The sequence below is a fragment of the Mchenga conophoros genome, linkage group LG7, assembly GCF_057382185.1.
Source record: "Mchenga conophoros isolate Kocher_MC1m ecotype Shallow Benthic linkage group LG7, M_conophoros_male_GT1.1, whole genome shotgun sequence".
Lineage (NCBI taxonomy): Eukaryota > Metazoa > Chordata > Actinopteri > Cichliformes > Cichlidae > Mchenga > Mchenga conophoros.
This window is the reverse complement of record NC_140532.1, coordinates 9,349,161-9,374,470: the sequence shown is the minus strand read 5'-3', so window position 1 is coordinate 9,374,470 and position 25,310 is coordinate 9,349,161. Positions and strand designations below refer to the sequence as shown.

General features: G+C 40.2%; 4 protein-coding genes across 8 annotated transcripts; 2 read left to right on the top strand and 2 right to left on the bottom strand.

Annotated features, from left to right (window-relative positions):
• Positions 1-44: 44 nt before the first annotated feature.
• Positions 45-3,028, top strand: LOC146569556 (kelch repeat and BTB domain-containing protein 11). Its single transcript, XM_085281088.1, has 8 exons — positions 45-638; positions 727-915; positions 1,008-1,192; positions 1,259-1,610; positions 1,752-1,897; positions 2,020-2,174; positions 2,369-2,526; positions 2,657-3,028. Exons 1-8 carry the CDS (start codon positions 387-389, stop codon positions 2,840-2,842), a joined length of 1,623 nt encoding a protein of 540 aa, XP_085137214.1. The 5' UTR covers positions 45-386; the 3' UTR covers positions 2,843-3,028.
• Positions 3,029-3,492: 464 nt separating this feature from the next.
• Positions 3,493-12,213, top strand: cpt1b (carnitine palmitoyltransferase 1B (muscle)). 3 transcript variants are annotated; one of them, XM_085281926.1, is made up of 19 exons: positions 3,493-3,640; positions 5,236-5,385; positions 5,475-5,614; positions 5,757-5,928; positions 6,054-6,155; positions 7,615-7,752; positions 7,837-7,914; positions 8,112-8,219; positions 8,309-8,393; positions 8,632-8,827; positions 8,927-9,112; positions 9,190-9,295; positions 9,380-9,496; positions 9,617-9,781; positions 9,869-10,003; positions 10,439-10,591; positions 10,687-10,800; positions 10,919-11,011; positions 11,106-12,213. In XM_085281926.1, exons 2-19 carry the CDS (start codon positions 5,245-5,247, stop codon positions 11,235-11,237), a joined length of 2,361 nt encoding a protein of 786 aa, XP_085138052.1. In that variant the 5' UTR covers positions 3,493-3,640; positions 5,236-5,244; the 3' UTR covers positions 11,238-12,213. The 3 variants fall into 3 exon arrangements, with proteins under 3 accessions (XP_085138052.1, XP_085138053.1, XP_085138054.1); XM_085281927.1 differs by having other exon boundaries at positions 5,233-5,385; XM_085281928.1 differs by lacking the exon at positions 3,493-3,640 and adding an exon at positions 4,178-4,644 and having other exon boundaries at positions 5,233-5,385.
• Positions 12,214-13,166: 953 nt separating this feature from the next.
• Positions 13,167-19,736, bottom strand: sephs1 (selenophosphate synthetase 1). 3 transcript variants are annotated; one of them, XM_085281929.1, is made up of 11 exons: positions 19,655-19,736; positions 19,447-19,535; positions 18,043-18,183; positions 17,843-17,939; positions 17,584-17,687; positions 17,367-17,474; positions 16,279-16,433; positions 16,095-16,185; positions 15,890-15,989; positions 15,399-15,611; positions 13,167-14,282 (listed from the first exon to the last, which is right to left on the bottom strand). In XM_085281929.1, exons 3-11 carry the CDS (start codon positions 18,136-18,138, stop codon positions 14,068-14,070), a joined length of 1,179 nt encoding a protein of 392 aa, XP_085138055.1. In that variant the 5' UTR covers positions 18,139-18,183; positions 19,447-19,535; positions 19,655-19,736; the 3' UTR covers positions 13,167-14,067. The 3 variants fall into 3 exon arrangements, with proteins under 3 accessions (XP_085138055.1, XP_085138056.1, XP_085138057.1); XM_085281930.1 differs by having other exon boundaries at positions 19,698-19,724; XM_085281931.1 differs by lacking the exon at positions 19,655-19,736 and having other exon boundaries at positions 19,433-19,452.
• Positions 19,737-20,015: 279 nt separating this feature from the next.
• Positions 20,016-25,152, bottom strand: bend7 (BEN domain containing 7). The gene is made up of 10 exons (XM_085281087.1): positions 24,404-25,152; positions 23,732-23,809; positions 23,293-23,646; positions 22,973-23,089; positions 22,550-22,896; positions 22,032-22,139; positions 21,796-21,913; positions 21,606-21,719; positions 21,412-21,453; positions 20,016-20,865 (listed from the first exon to the last, which is right to left on the bottom strand). Exons 1-10 carry the CDS (start codon positions 24,465-24,467, stop codon positions 20,807-20,809), a joined length of 1,401 nt encoding a protein of 466 aa, XP_085137213.1. The 5' UTR covers positions 24,468-25,152; the 3' UTR covers positions 20,016-20,806.
• Positions 25,153-25,310: the final 158 nt, after the last annotated feature.

Here is a 25,310-nt window from a genome sequence, read left to right as displayed (position 1 = left end):
ACCTCTGTGATCCAAGAATAGATCAGGCAGAAAGACTTGCACTGCTCTAAGATTAAGAGACCCTTCTGAGTCCACCTGGTCTGCTGCAGGGCAAGAAACGTTTTCTAGCATTTTATTCGCCGTGCTTATTAGAGCGCCAAGCAGTACGAAATCGGACCCTGACGTTTTGGCGTTTACGTCGTTAAAGGTCACGTGACTGTGAGAGCTGAGGCAGGGAAATGGAGAGCAGCTGACAGCACATGGACTAAAATGCTTCTATTTTTCCATTGTGCAGAGGTTGTTGGAATTCTTCAGCGGGCCTGGCTTACCTTATATGGAGGACCTGCATTTCATTTCTGAATTACAGTGAGGTGCAACTTTGATCCAGACAGCGCTCTGTCATTCAGATGAATAATCTCAGGCAATACGTTATGATACTTTTTGAGTGGGTAAGCTTTTGGCTGAAATGCATTCTTAGAAGGATTTTGGATGCTTTTCCAATAGTCAACAACTGGATAGCGTCCTCAGCTGTCACAGACAGAGCATTATGCCAAACAGACTCAGAGGAATGGAAGACTAATGAAGCGCTCCGCACATATCTCCTTGGAGATGGTGATGAAACCAAGGTTACAGTCCAAACCAGCCCACATGCCTTTCTTGTGAGTATTAAGCAAAGTGTGAGATTTCCAGTCATACTGGTTAACAAAAGGCCGTTTAAAAAACTTGGTTTAATAATTTATTTCAAAGGTGAACCTACAAAGACTTTCAGAGTGCAGTGAGTACTTCCGAGCTTTGTCCCAGTCCAGCATGAGAGAGACCTCTGAGAGCCTCATCCACATGGATCACGTGTCCTCTTCCATCTTCCGCAATCTGCTTGAGTTTTCCTTCAATAATAATTTCAAAGTTCCCCAAAATGAGTTGGGAGCACATATAAAGGTACAGCTTCATATATAAACCTCCTTGGCTAGTAATTCAAATTCCTAGGAGTGACATCATGATTTCTTATATTTCTCTTTCTGTCTCTGGAGGTAAGCAACTATCTTCTAGCAGATGCCTTCCTCTCAAAGTGCCTGTCAGTCCTGACAGATGAGCTCAGCCCATCTAACTGTTTGTCATACCTGAGTCTTGCTCATGAGATCTTTTGTGTGGAACTGAAGATGACAGTACTGACTTACTTGAGTAGAAACCTGCTGGAGCTCCCAGACATCATCAGGTAAGCAAAGTTTCAATTCCCCAATTTTAAATGTTTGTCTTTCACTAAAATCGATTTATACCTCAGGTGCCTGAATGAAGAGGAGAGGGAAGAAGCTGTCCACTTGAGGACTCGAGGAGACCGACACCTCTGCACCCTACGGAAAGAGAACCTGAGTTCTTGGAAGGATCCAGAAACAGAACATGCACGACACATATTCACCCTGCAAGGATCAGAGGACAGTGGAGATTGGTGTCCACTTACAGAGCTTCCCTTTCGGGCTGATAAGTGGTGTATTACAACAGTGGTGCTTTACAACTACTTGTATGTCATAGGAGGTTACAGGGAGCGTATGAAGAGAGGCTGGGAGTTTAGCATGGCTTCCTTTCGATACAATCCCTTTACTCATACGTGGGTCACCACATCTCCTCTGATAAAAGTAAGCAGTCTCCCAGTTTGAGTCTCAAGCAGGTGGCCAGTCTGCCTGTTTGTCTTAGCCCCAGCGAATTCCTCTTGCCTTGTCTTTTTCCATCGTTTATATAACACTAATGAAAAGTGTCGCCATCTGTCATATCCACAGCACAGAAGGCACTTCAGTGCAGTGGCCTGTGAAGGCTGTATTTACGCAGTGGGAGGCTGGTACTTGGACTCTCTAGTAACTCCAGACTCCAGCACAGCTCTCTACACAGCTGTAGAGTGCTATGACCCATGGAAAGATAAGTGGAGGTTTGTTTCCTCTTTGTTAGTTCAAAACAGCTAACAGCTTTCTGCAGCACTTGATGCTTTCTAATTCTTTCTCTTCCAAAAAAAAAAGCTTCCTTTAGTTATTGGTATAATCTCTGCCTCAGGTTTGTGTCCTCATTGCCACTCACTGACTTCCAGTTCACCATGTCTTTGTCCCATGATGTTCCTCTTGCTACGACCCTTGGACAGTGTATCTATGTGCTGGGGAGCATCCAGAGGACTGGAGAGAAGTTGTTACTGCAGTACAACACAAAGAAAGGTGCATACATCTGGAAAAAAGCAACCAAGCTCAGCAAAAGAAACCTGGTTTTATTTCCAGCACAGAAAGCTCACTCTTATGTGTGCTGCTGTCTGGAAAATGCCTTCGGTATAGTTCACCGGCTCTAGATTTACATTTACAAGCTGTACACTGATTCATAAATGGTTCTTTTGAATTCTTTCTTTCTCTATTAGATGTATGGTCTGAACTGCTTCCCACCCTTACCAGAGCCAGCGTAGATCTCCCTACACTTTACTTCCTGGGGGCCACGGACAGGCTGCTTGTGATTGGTGGCAACAACTCAGAGAATGTGGTAACCTCGTTCTGTGCGGAGTCACAGAAATGGGGGCCGGTAAACAATCAACAAACCCACACTCATATTAGAAGAGCACTGGATTATCTGGATGCCTAAATAACATATTCATTCAAAGTAATTTTTCACTCCATTTAAATTGTTGATAATGCTCTTTTTTCCCCCCCAGGTTTACAGCGCTGAGAAAGTGGCATTTGCAGGTCAGGGGACAGTGGCTGGTGATCAGATCCTGATGATGCCAAGTGTTGAGCACAACACTATTGTTAGCATGGACCTCCAAACACTCTCCCTCAAAGCTTTCCCTCCTCTACCCATCTTCACTCGCTATGAAGCTACCTTTTATCTTCATTTCTAATGCTATGGTTAGCATCTTTGCACACATATGTTGTGTGCAGGTTCTTTTGGGCTGAATGTAGTTTGCAATAGCCCAAGTACTTCTAGATCACTTCCCAGTCCTTATGTTGTCCAGTGTTCATATTTCCTAAAATGTAAGACCAGTTTACCCCGCTATGTTGAATGTTTGATTTGTTTACATTAAAATAATGCAATAATGCAATACCTTTCTTGCCTTGATTAACACCTTCAAGTCCTACTAACCATCACCACCTTGCCATCACCAGTGTGTGAATGTGTGTGTGAATGGGTGGATGACTGGATATGTAAAGCGCTTTGGGGTCCTTAGGGACTAGTAAGGCGCTACATAAATACAGGCCATTTACCATTTACCATTTTAACCATTCTCATCGGTGTCAAATATAAAACTGGTATTACAGTGTTTTATTTATTTTTTTATTGGTGCCATAGCAGAGATGTACTTCTAAGTAGGTGAAATGTCACATGGCTCTCTGTTACTTCTCAACACAGCGCTACAGCGGATTCAGTTACGTAGCCAGTTAGGCTCTGTCTCTGTTTGGTGTCTTGTTACAATGACATGGGAGAGAGAGAGAGAGAGAGAGAGAGAAACCGAGGATGGTGGTGGGGAGGTGTGTAAAGCACAGGAAAGGACAAACTTGACCACAACCTGACGAAAGCCACTCCAAGGGCACAGAGCACATAAGCCTGAGCTCAGAAGAAATTCATTGCCTCACTGACACAAACCAAAGTCATAGCTTTTCTTTGCTCCATTGGTTTAGGCTCACACTGCCCTAAAAAGGTAAAGTTATTTTTGCTCATTTCTGCATGTTTGCTTTTTTTTTTCTTCTGATTGCTTCTAAGTGTAATGCTAAAATTTTGCTTGGGCATTAAAATTGGAATATTATAAGAGGGTTTTCAATAACAGACAAAAATCTTTAGATATCTGCGAGATTTTGAAATTTTTCTATATTAACAAAGCTGCAGAGCTTTTCTAAATCTTAAATTATACCAGTAGGTTTGCACACATTTGCGTGTTGTATTCTGTGTTTATATTTCCATGCCCGTCTGCGGATTGCACACATGCTCAGCCGGTGTACCACTATATCTGGCCACTGAACTTTGTCCCACTTGGTGACTGTTCAGTCATATGACATGGAAAAAGAAATACTAGACCTGCTGCCCCCAACCATTATATGGACTGCTATGGGAAGTCCTGATATTTTTGTTAAGAATTAAGGAAGGTCATCGTATTTCTCAGACAAAGACTGAACCCTTTCAACCTTCAGTGTATTTATTTTGCATTTAGACACCTGTTAAACTTCTGCCAGTGACCCACCTTATCACATTATGAGCAAACAGGACAAATAGAGCCGCTTTCTTTAAAACTGCCGTCAGTCACATCTGTGAAAGATTGTTTTTTTTTTCTTGAGGTTAACTGTGGTATGACAACAGTTAATGAAATACCCAATGTTTAGTCAAACCTGGGCATGGCCCAATGGGGAAAGAAATGAGGGAAATGATGAGGGAGTTCAGTGGCAAGTGCTGAAAATCAGTCTGTAAGTCTCTCAGTGACGACCTTTCAATGGACTAGTAATAAGTAGGCATGATTCAAAATTGGGATCTTTACAGATATAGCTTCTTTTTTCTGTGGAAAATAATTTAGAGTGTGTTATCACCATGAAGTCGTAAATCTCTGAAACCTTTAACAACCACTATTCAGATTTTCATTTTTTACCTGGCATCCAGTGGTTAAGACAGGTGCCGACACCCTCTAGGCCTGTGTGGGACTTTAAACAACAAAAGGTATGCATTTTGGACATTAAGATCTTGGTAGGACAAACATTTGTAGCTGTCATTAAAAAAAAACCCCCAAAAAACAAAAACATTTTAGTGGATAAACTATTAGTTAAGGCATTACATCACCAGTAGGAGTATTTTACATTTTTTAAATAATTTTACGGTGTGGTTTTTGCTGATTTATTTATTTATTTTTTAAATTTTCCTTCTTTATTTTTCTTCTTTTATTTTTATTTTTTAATTGTTTGGGAGTGTTTTACTTCCTACCAACGTCTCCCCAATAGCCCCTTTTAAAAACAGGGACAGCTGGCCAGCAAAACAGTTGAGGGTCGTAGTTCTAAGTACAGTAATTTTTATATTCATTTTCAGTTATACTGGGTAAGAAACTTAATGGATGGATGGATGAATGGATGGATACATTTTATTGTAAATAAATTTGTTTTCTGGGCACCACTTTGGTCTCTGTAATCCTGAATGAATTAACATTAATTTATTATGTGTATTTTTTATTAGGAGATATTATAAAATATTATAGACCACTGTATTTTTTATTTTTTTTTAAATGTAATAAGTTCTCAATGCTGTTCATGTTAGCAGAACACAGAGATGGCTGAGGCACATCAGGCGGTAGGCTTCCAGTTCACTGTGCGCCCAGATGGTGTGGACTTTAAACTGAGCCAAGAAGTCATCAAAAATATCTACCTATCAGGAGTGACAGCATGGAAGAAGAAAGCCATTCAATTCAAGGTACAAAAACTGGCACTTAATATGGTAATATCCAAACTGAAAGGAGAGACCTTTTGTTACTAACCAATAGTGGTATTTTATATCCACAGAATGGTGTATTGGCAGGAGTCTACCCTGCCAGTCCCTCCAGTTGGCTAATAGTTGTAATTGCCATGATGAGCTCTTTATATATCCACACAGACCTGTCTATGGGAATGATGGATACCATCAAGGAAAACCTACCATATCGGTCAGTAATCCCACAAAGCCCAGTTTTGAAGTATTTCACTTGACCTTTAGACTTTACTGGACAAGCGATGCGGTTATTTTGAGTCATTTATCTGTTTTTATGTCGTTATTGACAAAGGCGGTGTTTTGCATTTTCTGAGCAGAGACTGTATGTCAGTACAGACACGAGCAGTGCTGAGTGCCATCCTGTTTGCCACAGGACTGTGGCTGTTCCTCATCTACCTCCTGAGATACACTCTTAAAGCTCTTCTGTCCTATCATGGATGGATTTTTGAGTCCCATGGAAAAATGAGTACATCAACTAAAGTGTGGCTGGTATGTTCGTCTCACTTTCATTCATGGCATGACTCTTATTTCATTTGGGACTTTTTGGTTCTGTCATTAAAGAGAAGGGATCTTCACTGATTTTTTTCTTTTTCTGTTTGTTTTTTTGTTACCAGTGCCTGGTAAAGATGTTTTCTGGACGCAGACCCTTGCTCTACAGTTTCCAGGCCTCCTTACCCAGGCTTCCTGTGCCCAGTGTGGATGATACAATTCACAGGGTATGTAGCTACAGTAATGGATTTGCATGATCAGAAACACATATCTTATTTGTGCTCCCATAGTTTTCTAAAAACATAGAAACGTGGTCTGGACATCATTACAAGTAGTTGAGATTTTTATGCATAGAAGCTTTTAGTTATTGTTGTTCCATCAGTTCCTGAATCTAAACTCACACTGAACTCAATCTATACCAGCTGAAGTTCTTGTCAATAATTCAGTTGATATACAAAAACCTATTAGACTAACCAAGCACAGGTATAAAAATACTACCTATGCTGCTCCAGCAGCCTTCCTGCACCCTGCTCAAATTGTGTACAGTTTTTCAGTAGGTTTTTGGGAAGAACTTGGCACGTCCTCTTGCAGAAAAGCTGTCTTGGATGTCTTCCAGAATTTCTGGTTATACCTTTCAACTGATATGTCAATGTTTTGTTAATTAAATTAAATTAAATTTTATTTATACAGCACCAAATCACACCAACAGTTGCCTCAAGGCACTTTATATTATAAGGTGGGGCCCTACAATAATACGTACAGAGAGAACCCCAACAATCAAATGACCCCCTGAGCAAGCACTTTGGCAACATTGGGAAGGAAAAACTCTGTTTTAACAGGAAGAAACCTCCGGCAGAACCATAGAGGGGCGGCCATCTGCTGCGACCAGTTGGGGAGAGAGAAGGAAGACAGGATAAAAGACATGCTGTGGAAGAGAGATAGAGATTAATAACAATTAATGATTCAATGTAGAGAAGTCTATTAACACATAGTGAGTGACAAATGTAACTGAAGAAGAAATACTCAGTGCATCATGGGAATCCCCCAGCAGCCTACACCTATTGCAGCATAACTAAGAGAGGATTCAGGACCACCCGACCCAGCCCTAACTATATGCTTTAGCAAAAAGGAAAGTTTTAAGCTTAATCTTAAAAGTAAAGGTAGTGTCTGTCTCCCGAATCCAAACTGAAAGCTGGTTCAACAGAGGGAGGGGCCTGAAAACTGAAGGCCCCCATTCTACTTTTAAACACTTTAGGAACAACAAGTAGTCCGATAGCAAAGTGCTCTAATGGGTTGATATGGTACTACAAGGTCATTAAGATAAGATGGGGCCTGATTATTTAAGACCTTTATGTGAGGAGCAGGATTTTGAATTCAATTCTGGATTTAACAGGAAGCCAATGAAGGGAAGCCAAAACAGGAGAAATATGCTCTCTCTTTCTAGTCCCTGTCAGTCTTGCTGCAGCATTTTGGATTAATTGAAGGCTTTTCAGGGAGTTTTTAGGACTTCCTGATAGTAAAAAGTAGTCCAGCCTAGGAGTAATAAATGCATGTACTAGTTTTTCTGCATCACTCTGAGACAGGATATTTCTAATTTTAGAGATGTTGGGCAAATAGAAGTCATTTTATTACGTGACGTCTGCTTCTATGTAACACTACTCCCTGCGTATGATATTCTTTTTACAGTACCTTGAGTCAGTTCGACCTCTGCTGGACAATGAGCAGTACAATAAAATGGAGCTTTTGGCCAGTGATTTTAAAGAAAACAAAGCAGCTCAACTGCAGAGATGCCTAATCTTAAAATCATGGTGGGCAACAAATTATGTGAGTAGTGTTTTCTGTCTAACATGCTACTGAAATTGTCTTGAATTGTAATGATAGACAATAAAAACCTGTAATTTTCTCCAGGTAAGTGACTGGTGGGAGGAGTACATTTACCTCAGGGGCAGGAGTCCTATCATGGTCAACAGTAACTTCTATATAATGGTATGTAAAACTGTCAGTACATCAGTTGAGCGTTTTTTCATTTTTCTGTTAGTAATGGGAATGAGGTAATAATTTATTTTAAATAATTTAAACACGTCATCTTTAACTTTTCAAATAAATGTGTCTGTTATCTGTGTTTGTTCTCTGTTTTGTGTTGTCACTTTGTTGTGTTTGGTCATTCCATTTATTGTGTGAAGGACCTCTTGTACGTGACCCCAACACACCGTCAGGCTGCAAGAGCAGGAAATGTGGTACATGCCATGTTGCAATACAGACGCAAACTGGAACGTGGTGAACTTGCACCGGTATAGCTTGCCATTACAATTACTCTTTTCTCTCGTTTTATTGCAAGGTTAAACTCTGTGTTGACTTCTATTTAACTTTTTCTGCTCAGCTGAGGGCTTTGGGGACTGTTCCTATGTGTTCTACTCAGATGGAGAGGATGTTTAACACCACTCGCATTCCTGGCATTGAAACAGGTGAGCAAATGTTTAGATCTGTACTGTATGAGTGCTCAATCATCAGTCACAGATAAGATACTTCCCATTGTCCAGTATGCAGCACTAGTGGGTACATCTCTATTAATGATTTCACAGCAAATAGGTTCCATCACTCTGTAAAGCTACTGGGACACATCTTTGATGCTGTGCTTTCAGTAAGTCACTGTGTGTAACTTAAATTAAATCGAATTTTTTACTGGCTTAACAATCTTTACAGATTTTGTGCAGCACCTGACTGATCGGAAACACCTGGTTGTCTTCCACAAGGGTCGGTTCTTCCAGGTGTGGCTTTACACTGGAGGCCGTCACCTTTTGCCCAGTGAACTTGAAACACAGTTTCAAAGGATTCTCAATGATACATCAGAACCTCAACCAGGAGAGCTCAAACTAGCTGCCCTGACAGCAGGATACAGGTATATACAAACAAAAAACACCTTAAAAAAGCAGGTAAGCAGGTTAAATGTTCAAACACTTTCAGCAGAAAAGGGAAACAGTCTCACTCTCACCCTTAGGGTTCCATGGGCTCAGGCTCGGATAAAATATTTTAGCCAGGGCATAAACAAAGTATCCCTGGATGCAATCGAGTCAGCTGCCTTCTTCCTGACATTGGATGATGAGCCGCAGGGTTACGATCCTGCAAAGACCAACTCACTTGATAGCTACGCCAAGTCCCTGCTGCATGGAAAATGTTATGACAGGTAGGCAAAGAAGACCAAGCCTTTTATTGACTTTGACCAAACTGATTCCCTAAAAGAAGTTGGGGTTTTTCTTGCAGGTGGTTTGACAAATCTTTTACATTGATCTCTTATCCAAATGGAAAAATGGGTGTAAATGTTGAACATTCTTGGGCTGATGCACCAATTGTAGGACACATGTGGGAGGTAGGAAAAGTGTTCTGAAAATATCCTCAAATAATGATTCAAAGAATGCAAATTTTCTTCAGCTGCATTTTTTTTTCTTTTTAGTATATTCTATCAACAGACTGCTTCCATCTTGGATACACTGAGGAGGGACATTGTAAAGGGGATGTGAACAAAAACCTGCCTCATCCCACTCGACTACAATGGCAGATTCCAAATGAGGTATAGAAAAATTTGTATTTATTTCTTATATCCAGTATTGTTTTTAGTTTTTTCTTTTAATTTAATGGTGTTTTAGATCTGTACACAAACTAATTAGGATATTCTTTTACCCTCTCTAAGTGCCAAAATGTCATTGAAACGTCATACCTCTCAGCCAAGCAGATAGCTGATGATGTGGACTTCCATGGCTATCTGTTTGCTGAGTTTGGAAAAGGCCTGATCAAGAAGTGCAGAACAAGCCCTGATGCCTTTATTCAGCTGGCCTTGCAGCTGGCCCAGTTTAGGGTAGGCCTGCCATAGTTCATAGAATCACTGACATTTCTTTAAATGTATCTACAACCATCAACTAATAGATAACTCTTTGCTTTATAGGACCAGCGTGTGTTCTGTCTGACGTACGAATCATCGATGACACGTATGTTCAGAGATGGGCGGACAGAGACAGTGCGCTCCTGCACTTCTGAGGCGGTTGCATTCGTCAGAGCCATGGAGGACGCTGGTGCGACGGTAGGCAAAACAAATAACCATGTCCACAACAAATAAAAAGGTCATATCATTCAGCTGCTCGACAGGTGTGTATAAAGAGAATCACAGGTCAAAGGCATTTTAATGGAGAAGTTTTTAATAAAAATAGACAACAACTTTGGACTTAATGTGGTTTATAATGTTTATCTTGTAGTCACGGGACGTTCATGTACTCAGTTTTAGATTTTCCGATGGGTCACATTGTTAAAGAACATGTTGTTCTACTAAGACCATGGTGACCAAGACCTAGAGGTAATGTGTGTCAGTGCCCTGGACTTTAAGCTCTTGGATGTTCTGACAGGGTCAAGCTGGTACTTTCCTTCATTGATAAAGAAATCTAAAAATTATTTTAATGCAGTTTTTATTTATTTATTTAGAAATATTAGAAACTACATTGCCTGTTGTTTATGTTGTCAGAATGCCCAGAGACTTGCCCTGTTTCGGAAAGCAGCAGAAAAGCACCAAAACATGTATCGTCTGGCCATGACTGGTTCTGGGATCGATCGTCACCTTTTCTGTCTCTATATAGTATCTAAATACCTTGGTGTTGACTCACCATTTCTTACTAAGGTTAGCTCTATTATCTATCATGTGTTTTTAATGTGTTTTTGTTGTATAATGCTCTTTTCCAAACTAAATTCACTGTCTTTGCGTAATGCTTAAAGGTGCTTTCGGAGCCCTGGAAGTTGTCCACCAGCCAGACTCCACAGCAGCAGCTCAATTTAGTTGACATCAACAAGTTCCCGAAATATGTGTGTGGTGGGGGTGGATTTGGCCCTGTGAGTTAATTTGATGCAATATGAACATGTGCAAAAAGTTACAGTCATAGCTTTCTTACCTGCTGGCCTGATCAAGGAGGGCTATGTGAAATGTAACAGCATCTCTTTGTTATCTTAGGTAGCTGACGATGGTTACGGTGTGTCTTATATCATTGTTGGGGAAAACCTCATCACATTCCACATCTCCAGCAAGTTCTCCAGTCCTGACACAGTAAGACAGAAAAAAAGAGCACTGCATACTATAGATCCAACTCTTCCTGTTTTTATCTCTTGCTCTGATTGCTCCTTCTCTGTCTGACCTGCAGGACTCATATCGGTTTGGTCAGCATATTCAAAAGGCCATGCTTGACATCCAAGCTCTCTTCAAGCCTGAAAATGATAAGACAGCACAGAATGCAAAGTATGTCCATCTGGAAAATGGGAAAAAGCACATATAACAGAGAGTGTGGCAGGGTATGTTGGATTTGGAGCACATACAACCTGTGACTCAGTCTTCATTCATAAAAATAAAACAAGGCTCTGGTGACAGGTTGGGCTGCTGTGGTGAGTCACGGCACAGGAGCTTGGCATTCCTCTCAGACAAAAACAATATTTATTACACATCTATGTTTTTCCTGTTTATATTCGGGGATAAAGAAATGTATTTCTTTTTACACAATAGTTCCTCACATACACATACCACCCTCACTGTATATAAATCCAATGTAATGTAAATAAAGCTACAATATGTATTTATTCATGATCTTATGAAAGCTGTAAATATATCTGCCAATGTGTTCTTGTATTTGCAGATCTAAATTATTTGTTATGTGCCTGTATTTAAGAATTTGCTGTTGATTTTAAGGCGGCTGTCATTAGTGATTAAAAATATAACACACTAAATGCAACTAATGCATAACTAGTGCAGTCATCAGTGATTTCTGTGGCACTGCTGTGGAAGATTGGAAAATTCAGTTTGAAATGATTACATCAGCTGTGTGTGTGTATAGATAGACAGATATATGACATAGTGTAGGGACTGAAAGAGGCATGACAGAGCAGCAATGCACTGACAGGTCTTAGTGAGAGCTGTGGGAAATTTGCTGTCAAAATTAGGAGATTGTGTTCAGGAGAGTGAATTGTCTCCTTAAACTCTTGTGCAAGCATTGCTCCATGAATACAAATCAATAGAAAATAGTTCATCATACTGGTAAATTTGTGGATGACATACAGTATTGTGCAAAAGTCTTAAACCAGCCCTAATTTCTTTATATTTGGCTTCCAAGGACCCAGGTGTATTTGTAATTACTTTAAGTAGTCTTGAGCTCCGAAAGATTTCTGAAGATCATTCAAAGTTTTTCTGTGGACACTGGCTGCTTTTTCACTGTTTCTGTACAGACTAGTCTTTGTTTTGGTTTTTTTTGTTGTTTTTTTGGGGGGTGGTGGTGGTGGTGGGGGGGTGTTAAGCGACATAAAACTGACGTATGATTCATTCAAGCATAAGAAGACGCCTAAGTCGAGCCGTGAACCAGTGTTGTGTAAACATACAACAGAAAAGTTAGCAAAGAACTAATATTAAATCATATTAAAGCATTTTGTTACTAACATTTTGTTGCAAAAACATGCAATTTTTTCCCATTACTGTATGTAAATCTACAAAAATTGCCCAAGAAAACACAGTTTGACAGAAATAAAGTATAAAAACTATCCAAAGCAGATAAAGCTTATCTGAAATTCATGTCTTTATTGTATAAAAGAATTGGTGGGCAGGCACTACCACTCATGAATTGGTCTCCCCAGTGTCCAGATCTCAGCATTATTGAAGCAGTGTAGGAACAGAATGCAGTCAACATCTAAAGAAGAGATTTGAATGTCCTTTAAGAAGCTTGGAAAAGTATTCCTGAAGACTACTTAAAGGAATTACAACAAACTTTAAGAGAGTTCATGCTGTGTTGAAGAATAAAAGTGATCATACCAAATGTTGACTTTCAAACTTGTTACATTTGTATAAACTCTATTTCTGTCTCGTTTACTGTATTCAGATTAATTCTTGAACGTTTCAATAACTCGCTGCAGCCATTTCACAATTTCTTTGCAAAATATGAAGAAATGAATAGTGACTCAAGATTTTTGCACAGTTTTGTATTCCTATTCATTACAGAATAAAATGAGTACTTGTGCTTTTAAATACATTGACGACAGACACAGAAAAACTTTTTTTTTTTATTAGAGAAGTTTATTTTAAGAGGTGGCAAAGGGGATTTTGACATGTTCCTGAAGTTTTACAGAGAGCTTCCCGATTTATCCCTGCTATCTGACCTTTGACCAGCTGGAAGCTTCACTTTAAATCAGCGTTCTTGCCGTACATACTCTGGCAATGATGAGGGAAAAAAAAAAAAAAAAAAAAAGATCCTGTACTTGTGGACTAACAAAGAAGTTTTAGGCAGTTTTTCATATAACATTCCGATTTTGTATTATGTTAAACATGACATAATGAAAATGCAGATGGTTTACAGTTCATCTCCTGAGGGTTCTGCAGATATTAATGTATCTATGACCACACGATGATGTATAACAATAAGAAACCACTTTAGAGAAGTATCTGTTTTTTATAAAACTTTAGTTCAAAATTGTAACTACACTGTAACTACATGGCCAATTTGATTTAGTTTATCCACACAAGTGAGACCAAATTTCAAATAGATCAAGGTTTATTAGTTTATGCAGGGACAATACAAAAAGTCAAAGTAATAAAAAACAAGCCATTCTGGTCGCACTTATTTTCTTTCAAGGCATCAGTTACAACAATGAACTAAAACTCAGCTGTATAACTGTACAACAAAGTAAATGAACAATAAACAAAAACGCCACCATGGTTTGATGAGAGCAGTTTTAAGAGAGCCAAAGAGGCAACCGACTCCAGACTTCCTAATGATTCAAAATGAATCAGCAGTATCAGATTATCTCCTATCAGAAGCTGCCTGCCAGTCAAGCACACTGAACATAACAGAGTACAATAGACAACAAAAACAAGTGGATTTTAAGAATGCTCTATTTCTTACCAATTTTTATCGCGGGGATACTGCAGGTGGAGTCCACTGGGTAGTGATGTGCCCCCACGGGGCCACTGTGTGGAGCTGTTTTCATGTTGATGGCACGCCAACCCAGTCTTTTCTGTGTACATACTATTTGTGTATATATTTCAACACTCTAGGATGGTTCTGTAGTTTATGTTTCTAAAATCACTCAGAGCTTTTGGGGTCCGGTCTGTGATGCAACAGAGGAGGTTTAAGAAGTTGCACCAGGTGTTGGATTGACATTCTGTGTGGCCGCCTGTGGTGCCACCTCTATGATTCGTGGTTTGTCAATGATGCGAGCAGTGCGGTTTCCTTTCTCTACAATCCCGATGATCCATGCTTGATGACCTTCTCCGTATTTTGGGGATTTGATCTCGGCACAGAAGCGGGCAGCTTGTTCTCGAGGTAAACAAATAAGCAGGCCTCCTAGAAATGAAAGGAGATGTTGTCAGACAAGTGACTTAAATGAAGATTTAAGTCTAATTAAATCACTCATTTTTAGAATATGACACTGTTAGGGAGTACTCGGCCTTCTTACAGATAACTCTAAAGGCATTTTTATACATGAACAAATTCACAAGGTCCAAATTTGCCATTTCTTGCATGTAGCACACAGCTGGAGATTATCGGTGCCTGAGGTGTTCTCACTATTGGAAATACTGCCTGCAGGTAGTATGACATCCACTGGCTTTCTGCAAATTCTCCATGATGTGCACCACTCTCACATGGGCCCAACTGGATATAACAGACTTTTTTTTAAAAACAAAAAAACACAGCTCTAATGCATAAAGTGCATGTGTGAAAACAGATTTGATATCAATTCTGCTGCAGATTGTTGATCACAGCATGAAACATTAAGCAGATAAACTAATCACAAAGATAGATCTTTTAACTGATGCGCTCAAGTTCCTGTAGATTATTTAACAACTTCTTCGGCTTCTGTAACATCTCCACATAGTTAAGCAAAGACACTTATGTGACTGTAGATGCGCGCCTTCATCAAACTGCCTCAATTACACACGCTTGCCGTCTTCCAACACTGTCTTGAAGAAATTAATGGCCTATAAAGTCTGATATGCTTAAAAGATAAATCAGAAGGACAGCTGAACCTCAGCCAAATTTCAACCTTTAATAGTTACAATCTCAGGACTTTCAATCAGACAAAACATCAAAATGTAAAATTTTTATAACATGTCTTGCTTCTCTCCCCGAACATCAACCAATTATGGTCTGTTATTATTGCTGCTTTACTTATTTAGCTACCTAATTGTTAGGAGATTAAACTCTCAATTCACATCCCCAAACAAATTTTCCCGAAAGAGAAAGAAGCTGATTAATAATAACAGAACCACAGTCTTTTGTAAAATCAGTTACAGTGAGAAGTGGCTTTACCTTACTGATGGCACATAAAATTCAGTTGAGCTGCCTCTAGTTACACTTTTTCATTTTCTAAGATCTTTTTCCAGAACTTACTGCATTCCTCAATGCATTCCTTGGTAAAATCTCAATGTCTTGAAAACATTAAAATACACACGCACACACCTGATGTTTCAGGACAGGTGCCATGCATGAGCCCGAACATGTTCCCACAGGCTTTAGACACGGCGGCCATCTTGGCGAGCACTGGGAGGTTGTGGATGACAAAAGACACCTCACTTCGCTGTTGTCGTGCCAACGTCTGAGCGTGGCCGAGGATGCCAAACCCTGTGATATCGGTCGCTGCGTGAGCATTGAACGTGTGCATGAGACCCGCAGCTGCAAGCAAAAGACAGTAAGAAAGGCATCATGATGATCAATTTGTTTATTGCCAAAAATCTGCAAACACTCAAGTAATCTGGATGCAATAATGTCAACTAGTAATATAATAGAATCTAATGGGTAATAATACTCATTACATTCTTACTAACAAATAATTACTAGAGAAAACAAAGTCATTAGAACCACATACTCGGTAATGCTATTGTTAAAATGTAACCGAGAATAATCAAAAGTTTAGGCAGGCAGAAAAGGTCACATGCTCTTAATGGTCTTGCCTGTCCTGTTGAGCCGAGCCATATTCATCATGGCTTCATGGTAGGCCAGCTCTACGTCCTCCTGCGTCACCACCAGCTTGATCTTGTTCCATTTTTCAGGCTTTTCAGAGACACAAAGAAAGCATAAATAGGCAGTGATGTTACTGGTTATTATTAAACAACAGGTTTTTAACAAAATTATTCAGAAACGAGTTGGCAGACTTACAATATCTAGCCACTGATGCACTGCAACTGCCACTTGTGTTCCAAGTGGTTTGGTCAACACCAACACATCTCCTGGCACTGCATTGTCTGGCCTGAAAAACGTCAGACACAGCATCGTCAAGCTTGTTTTAAGGCACCCAAGGAAGCAAAAAACAGCAAAATATGCAGCAGGAACTCATTCCTACATGATAAACTCATTGGGCTGGCAAACTGTTGTTGCAACTCCTCCCATCACTACCCAGGGGTTGAGCACCGTCTGACCTCCTGTTACAGACGTCCCTGCCTCCTCTGATGCATCTTTGAATCCCTGGATGATCAGTGGCATGACTTTGTCTCTCTCCTGTAAACACAGAAGAATGTCAGAGTCGAGGCTCGGGACATTTTAAATGCACTGATGATAATAAGAGATGTCCCAAACTAATATGATTCCAGTACTAGGGCTATTGCATGAAATTACCCGTCACTTTATTACGTACACCTGTTCCACTGCTCATTGATGCAAATCGCATGATTGCAACTCAATGCATTTAAGCATGGAGGCACAGTCAAGACAACCTGCTGAAGTTCAAACTGAACATCAGAATGGGCTGATTTAAGATAAAAGCTGATTTAAGTAACTTTGAACATAACATGGCTGCTAGTGGTCTGAGCGTTTCAGAAGCCGCTGATCTACTGGGATTTTCCTTTGTAACCATCTCTAGGGTGTACAGAAAATGGTCCAAAAAAGAGAAACTATCCAGCAAATACTGGATGTCAGACATGGGAGAAGAAACACCAGACCATTACAAGCCGATAGGAAGACAACAGTAACTCTAATAACCACTTGTTACTACCAAGGTCTGCAGACACATCCCTGAAGACACAGCACATCAAACCTGAAGGCATCTACACACCAGAGCACCTGAAGACCACACAGGATGCCACTCCTGTCAGCTAAGAACAGGAAATTGAGGCTACAGTTACACAAATTCACCAAAACAGGGCAATAGAAGGCTGGAAAAATGTTGCCTTGTCTGATGAGTCTCAATTTGTGGTGCCACACTTGGATGATAAAGGTCAAAATTTGGATGGATTTTTGGATGTGCATCCAACAAATCTGCAGCAACTGTGTGAAGCCATCATGTCAATATAGACCAAAATCTCCAAAGAAATTATTTCAGCACTTTGGTGAATCTCAAAGAATTAAAACATTTGCGAAGCCAAAAGGATGTCTAACCCGGTACTAGTAAAGTGTCCAGCAAGTGTACCTTTACTTAAGCAAGATGTGTCTTACTTTCTCTGACATTTTGTTGCTGACTCCCAGAAGCATCAACATGTTGTCACACTCAGTAACTCCCATGGCGTACAGGTCACTTAGAACATTGGCACAAGCAATTCTTCCCTATAGAAAAGAGACCATGAAAATTCATCACATACAGGTTTGGTATGCAAAGTAATTTAATGAAAGAAAACCAGAAAAGTAATGCTAATGAAGAAGGGAAGGTCCTTACCATCATGTAAGGGTCATCCACAATGGGATAGATGTAGTCTGTTGTCTGGACAAGAGAAAGGCCACCATGCCGGAGGGGGATCACACACGTGTCCATGCCAATGCCTTCATAAAGAATATCTCTCTTAATGTAATATTTTAGAGTGTCTGCACTTGTGACCTGTGAACTGTGACCATGTATTTGCTGCTATGCTTAAAAAAAGAAGGGGTGGGGGAGAGATAGCATTGCTATTAATGTGCTATATGATTTTAAGAATTACCTAATCGAGGCATAACCGCCCCCAGGAACTGTTCATCCTCTTGATAGTGGTTCTCTTGCAGGGTTTCTAGCAGCTTCTGTAACACATCTTGGGGGACCTGTGATTAGAGAAAATGACCACAATTTTGATGTATTATTTCCTCACTAATCTGTGCAAAGAAAATAACACATTCAAGGCAGATTTTTTTGTAGACAGCTAACCTTGCAGCCTGTGCCTTTGAGCTCAGCAAACCGTGTGAGCCTGAAGTTCTTGTCCAGCTCATAGCTTTCAGGGTTAAAAGACTCCCTCACAGACATGTCTGAAGAAGCTCTGGGTCCGCACCACTAGAACCACATCAATGACTATGAAAAATAAATAAAACTGGTGATTAGAGACAGTGTCTGGGTGTCTCAAGAAAATAAATGCAAATGTTGAGCAAAAGAGATGCTGGTTGGCATCTCTTTTGCTGCAATGATAGAAATCTTGTCCCAGAGCTCTGTTGACAAAATATTAGGAACACCTAAGTACATTAGAAGTTACTACTATAAACACGACTCAAAGATCAGTGTGATATTATTAATGCAGGCGTGTTGTATTTTGTGATTGAAACAAGTTTACAAATAAATAATAAAAAACTGCATGGCGATTTTAATGCACAGTTGTTATTAAATGTTTTTAATTTGTTAAATACTAGTTTTGATAATTATTATATTCTTTTTTTAAGGCAACGGGGTGTCGGATACCTTTAAATTGAAATGCACAATAATGAATGTGGCATCACCTAAAAGCCCCCCCCCCCCCCCTCCCCCCATACTCTCCAATCACTGAAAATATAATAAACTTTTGTGTTCCCAAAAATAAGCTCCACAAAGTTGATAAAACTGAAACGCCGTGCAAGTTGGTTGTTCCTTATAATCTCGGATTTTAACATAAACCGGCGTGAGCTGATGAAGGGGCCGTTACTGGTATAGTGGGGTAGTGTTCAAGACAAGCAATGATCCCAAGTTCATTCAACCCTTGGGCACAGGCTAACAATAAAAGTAATGATGTGTGAGTGATTCCGTGTGATGTGAGCGGCATAACACGCTGTCGGCAGCTCAGCTTTAAGACACGTGCGTTGATAATGACAGCTACACCCTCTACGTCTGTTTGTTTTGCTGAAAATGCAGTTTTGGCTACTGCTGCTAGCTCTTGCTAGCAAACGCTGCTCCATGCAGCAGCCGTTGAACAGCCCCGTGTAACAAAGAGCCGATGAGCAACCCACTTCAAGAGCTGCTGCACATCTAAAAACAGATAAGACGCACACTGCGACCTAAACGTGACGCGTAGCGTTGAGTCGCAGTGTCAGCTCGTAGCACATGTACGTTAAAAAGTTGCCGTAGAGCGCCGAACAAAAATGTCGGCGGCGGAAAAAATTAACCCTTTCCTGTCCCTCGCCATGCGATGTGTGCAACATTAGCGTCAACACGAATAAAACCGCGCTGCACCTGCTACGTGTGCAAACTTTGTAACGCTGCGGTGCAATAGAAGTGTTTACAACTGCTCTAGATGTGATTTTAGGACCAAAGCGGAGGTATATTCTTGCAACATTTCCCCTTTAATTGCTCTGACCATTTTATCCTTACCAGCTTCACGTTAGCGGCGGATCCCGACAGAAGAGCGGGGAAGGCACCAGCATGCACCGGGGCTACAAACGGCTGTCCTGCGAGAAAGCCTGACGAAAAGTGACACATATTTGACTTCTAACATTGGTCTAAGCGAATAAAACTGTAGAAGTATCGTGAGTAATTAAGCATATTGTGTTTTAAAAAAATGTATCCAACCTCTGCTCACCTTTATAAAAATGCGTGAATTAGAATGCAAGAAGGAAACTAACCAGATCTCAAAGGGTCCTCCTTCTGCACACTGGCGGCTTCAACATCCCCTTTAATGAGCTGTGAAGTCTGGCAACAAAATCTCAACAATGGAGTGTACCTTTAATTTACTGTTTCCCTCCAAGTGCGACTACAGCAACACAACATTGCCTGGCTCGAAGTTACCCTAATAAAAGATAAAATAACTTTTGTTTTATCATTTTTAGCTTGTGTTTTGATAACAATTAGCCTAAATTTGAAACTTTTCTTTTAACATATTTGAGTGCTTTGTTTTGTTAATTATACTTTACACAATATAAAAAAAACACACGAACAGCAACTTTGAATAAAGTAGATTTAATGGTGGGATCAACCTTATTTTTTAAATATATGTACAGTTAGCAAAAATGAAAGGAAAATACATAATGTCATCACAATATTGACACCAACTGCAGTGGTATGCATAGCCTAAAAATCTAATAAAGAAAAAAAAAACATTTATAGTGTGTGATATATTTTTATATTTTCACCAAATGTAGACTGCAAACCTATTGTTAATTTGCAAATTTTTTTAATGAATTAAAATTTGCCCCAAAAAGAAATACATCGGACCATGTTTACAAGATGTTTGCATTTGGATGTAATGTCTGGATATAAGGTGGATGCTGCACTGCACATTAAACCCACTAAAGTTACTTGAAAGGCACAATTCACAATGAACAGCTTCCCGTGAAGTTTAGTTTTTGCTAAATAAATGAACGCAATAGTGTTATAGTACTTAGTCTCATTTGAGATGTTTGATCTTTATTTCATTGCATGGAAATAAAACAAGTTAGCTTTTAAGGCTGTTGTCTTTTATGTAAACAGTAAGTGACCGATTTTATTACCTAACCGCTATATAGTTCAGTGTTTATTTTCACAAAATTCCAAATCTCAGCATTTAAATGGGGCCCCAACGAAAAGCCTTTTGGAACACAAATGCTACATTGGGATTCTTGTTTGGTCCTATTTTATGTCTCTTTACATTCATAGCACATAGCAGTTAACAGCTGCAAATAGTGGCAAAATGCACCAATTCAGAGAAATAATGAAGACAAGACTCTACTGTAAGGCCATCGTGGCAGCCATTGGATTAACCAGTTGTGTTCGCTGCTATCCTCTCTTCACTTGCAGCCTGTTTATTATCACAGCCTTTAAAAGAAGGAAGAAAATATTGTCAAAATGATATATATATTATCACCAAAAAGATATCTTAATGAATGAACATGGCAACAAAATAAAATGCTATTGTGACAATGAGGGTGAAATATAGAGGTGAAAGAGTGGATATGCGGCATGGTGTGAGGATAATTAGCTGACATTTTGGAAAGCTGCATGAAAATGTCAAAAGTCACTGTGACAGCATGACAAAGACCGATGAGCCAATGAGAGAGCTGGCAACACCAGCTTGTGTGTGTGTGTGTGTGTGTGTGTGTGTGTGTGTGTGTGTGTGTGTGTGTGTGTGTGTGTGTGTGTGTGTGTGTGTGTGCTGTGACAATGATGTGGGGAGAGGTAAAGCCATTGTGTACTCAGAGGGGGGCTGATGGAAAGATTTTGTAAGATGGAGGGCTGACATGAAGGGAACCAGTAACCAGAAAATGGTCAAAACAGACAACTGAATTAATGTATGGGTCTGTGTGTGTGCCCACGTGTGGCAGACACCCATAAGTGTAAAAATCATAATAACGAGTTTAATACTTGTGGATGGTCCATTTGAGATGTCTTCTGCTTCTACGGCATCTGAAGAGCCAAAGACAACATAGATTGACAGACGGCCTTTTCTTTAGCCTTGAAACGAGCTGCCTTACAAGTATTGTAAAAGGAATGGGCTTCCTCTACCACCTTAATCAAGGAAAAATATTAAAATGGTTTAAATGATTTAGCAGCAGAACCTCTTTTCAGCCTCCTCCTTGCAAGTTTGATCTGATCTTGAAGGATCTGAACCCAGTCTCGTGGCCCAGGCAACTTCTCTATTTTGTGTTCAGTGCAGTATTTCTCTGTAAAAACTGGACACACACCATAGTTACATTAACGTTTGTTCAGAAATGTAGTTACACTTTAGTTTTTCTTTCTCTGCCTTACCTTTAATGGCACCCACAATGTTCTGGTCCAAGCCCTTACGGTTATCATTTAGCCCTCTCTTCCTTTTGCCATTTGGCAAGGAGTTAGCCAGCGTGGCGTCATCAAAGAAGGCACACACCTAAACACACAGCAGAGCTCTTGACCAAGCAGCATTTTTGTTCTTTGTTCACATTTCACACGATTATAATATAATCAGAACGACAGAGAAAATGCTTTTAAAAATCATAGACGTGCACCAGTTTCCGGAACAGCAGGCTGCCTGAGCGTGTATAGTTGACCAGAATGGAGTCTAGCTGGGCCTTAGAAATAAACACGTCATAATCCTCTGCAAGACGCACCTCAGACTGTGAAGGAGTCAAGCAACACAGAGTGTTAATTGTAAAGCATTAAATAAATGTCACCAGTTGAAATATGAGTTTTTAGAAAGAAAAAGCGAGAAGACGTTATCTTCATTTCTAGCATTAGCTCAAATCATAGATGTGCTGTAAAATAAACCGCAAGGATGTTTGCACAAAGGTTTATGTCTCATTAGGCAAAAAACAAGGAAAAATCAAGGTACTTAAACTTTTTTTTAGATATGGAGCTTCACAAAAGAAGCAACGTTTAGGCTGCAAATTATTTTTACATGCAAATACACATACACGTTCAAATTCATAAGACAGGTGCAGTGCACCTGAATCAAACTGAGCGTGCAAATGAGGCTTGGTAAGCACACGTTGCTGCATACGTACATCCACACTAAGGTAAAGATTACCTCTAATGCTTGTGATTCCCGTAGTTGGTTCAGGAGAGGAGATGTGTTGTTGACCGTCACTGGGTTGGTCTGAGGTGGTGGCACAGGAATGTCAGAGGAGATGGGATGATTGTTGGTTGTAGATGAGTCTTGTTTCTCACATTCTCGCTTCTTTACAGATTCCACAGGTGCAGCTTTTAGCAGTGATGCATCCAGAGGAGCAAGACCAGCTCTTCTGGTGCTAAACACAGATAGCGGAGCCATCCTATAGATTGGTCTCCTCTTTCGAGGCCTGTGGCGAGGACTGGGTCCTGCACCTAGGCGAGGTTGAGACGGCGATGCTGCCCTTTCCTGCTTTTCTAAAGATGCTATTAAAAGGCAGAAAAACATTATATTGTGTTTATCTCTTTATTTTAGAGTGTGTATTGGTGTTCATTTACTAACCTTTTTGATTCTGCATCAACCTCCTCATGCCACGTAGTTCCTGCAGAATAGCCTGCAAGGTGCCCTTACAGTTACACATACAGCAGGGGGTTTCTGGCACAGTAGGAGGAACTACATCTGCGGGGAAATGAGGGATGCATTTGTTAGCGCTTGTTCACTCTAACATATGCACACAAGTGCAAACATGCTTTAATGTAACAACAAAGGTGTAAGCCATTGCTGGTGTTCATCACTCAATATTTAATGAAATTCACTATTCTTCAAATAACTTAAAATTTGTTTAGTAGTTTTCTCCTTTCAAACATGCACCGATATCCTACCATTAGTTTCATTCACTTTGATTAAACCCTTTGTGCTGTTGAGAATCCTGAGGGCTCTGGAGCGTGTGCTGTACTGGCCGCAGCCTGGGCTGTTTGGGACTGGGATGGATATGGATGAAGGTGAAGGCCCTGGATCCTCTGCAGAGTTCCAGCTGTTGCTCTGGTGGTCCTCTGACACCAGAGATAAAAGTTCAGGCTGATTTATCCAGTTCAGAGGCTTTTCCTGGGGCTCCTTTGTTAAGCTATCCTGCTCTGTACCAGCACGCTGGTATACTCTGCTGGTCTTATCGCTCAGAAGCCTCATCATTCCTGTGATTTGCCTTTTGATCTCCATGCCCTCATCCTCCAGCCAAGCTACATTAAGAGAGAATGGTGCTCATGTAATTACTGATATTTTGTATGATATATAATCAAAATTCATTCTCTGAATGGCACATACCATCAGGCATAGCACCATCCTTTGGCTCCCCATTGGCATCTTTGGAGCTGGAGTTAATCACATATGAAGGCTCTAAATCTGCAAAGAAAAAAAACTGAATAGTTTCGTTATGAAGCACAGCTGTAAAGAAACGCAACAAAACCTTGGTGACAGATGTCACAGGATGATATTGCGGCCTTTTGCCTTGTAAGGTTGAAGCTTGTGCGGACTAATGAGCTGTGATGCCTACCAAAGCAGAACCCTCCACCTCACCCCCACCCCATCCCATGCAAAAACCACCACCTGTAGGTGATATGAAGTAGTGTAGTCAAGAGAGGTGGTGTGTTCCTTACAGCTTAAGCAAAAAGTGCACAGTTGAAGCTCCTTGTTACGAGCTCAGAGTGCGCAACATATTTTCACATTTTATTCAATTTGCTTACTTAATTCAGTCTTAAAAATCTAACCGGAATGAGCCGCGTTAAGACTGATGTCTAGGATGTTTCTTTTATTTTCTTTTACATGCAAGATGTGAATCCCTATAGTTAGCTGCTGGTTAAAACCGAGGCACAGACTGGGCATTGTCGTGGCTATCGCTTTTGTTTACAGAGTCGTCTCTGCTGGCGCACAGCGCCAGACAAACACCCAGACACAGACGCGCGTCTTGCAAGGTCTTGCATTCATTCAGCAGCTTACCTCCATCCGTGACCAGTTTAAAGCTCTGCGACTTCCTTCTCCTCTTCCTTTCTCCAAACTCCATCTTCAGGTGGAATATCCAGTAAGTCGTGCAGTGGAAAAAATATTCGCTCTTCGGGAGGACGAAATCACTGACTAGGTTACACTCAGCGGAATCACTGTCCGTCTGCCTTATTAATCAGTTAAATTTATTTCCTGCTTGCGCTACAGATTCTCCTATCTCTTCGCAAATATTCGCAGTGTTAAGCTCAAAGTGGCCCGTTCAGTTGTATTCTACAGTCCATTCCCTTTGCCAGCATGATGCAGCTTCTTGGCTTCCGTCATGTAAATAAATTAATGACTTTAATATTAAAAAATCGTCACATATCCCTTTGCGCCACCTGATGGTATGTTCTCAACTGAAAGGTCGAGTCAGACATTTGCTAGTGGTGTCCAAACTGTGGACCGGTATTAACACAAACAGCACTGAAACAGAAAAACAAACTTTAGAGATTTTTTTTTAAAAGGACTTATTTTACAGGCTACTGTAGATGAAAAAAGGAGCCAAAAGCCAAACGTCGTTTGACTGAAAGGAGAAACAACTCAGTTACCAGATGTTTGGTGTTTACTGTGGTCGATATCTTTGTAAATCTATTTTTGTTCATTAAAGGGATCATGCTTCCTCCTCCACTCATAACAACTGTATAATTCTAAAGTCATCAGCAGAAAATATAGGAAGTAATATTGAGTCACTTATCACAAGTGAAGGCCATTTAGTCTCTTTCGCTATAATTTCCTTTATCACCAAAATACAAAAGATTTTGGAGGATTTCAAAAAGTTAAGTCAGGATTTTTCATCTTCCCTTCTTGGAGTATAGCGCATTATTGTCAGATACGTAAAACAAACAAGTGTCGACCCATTTTCTAA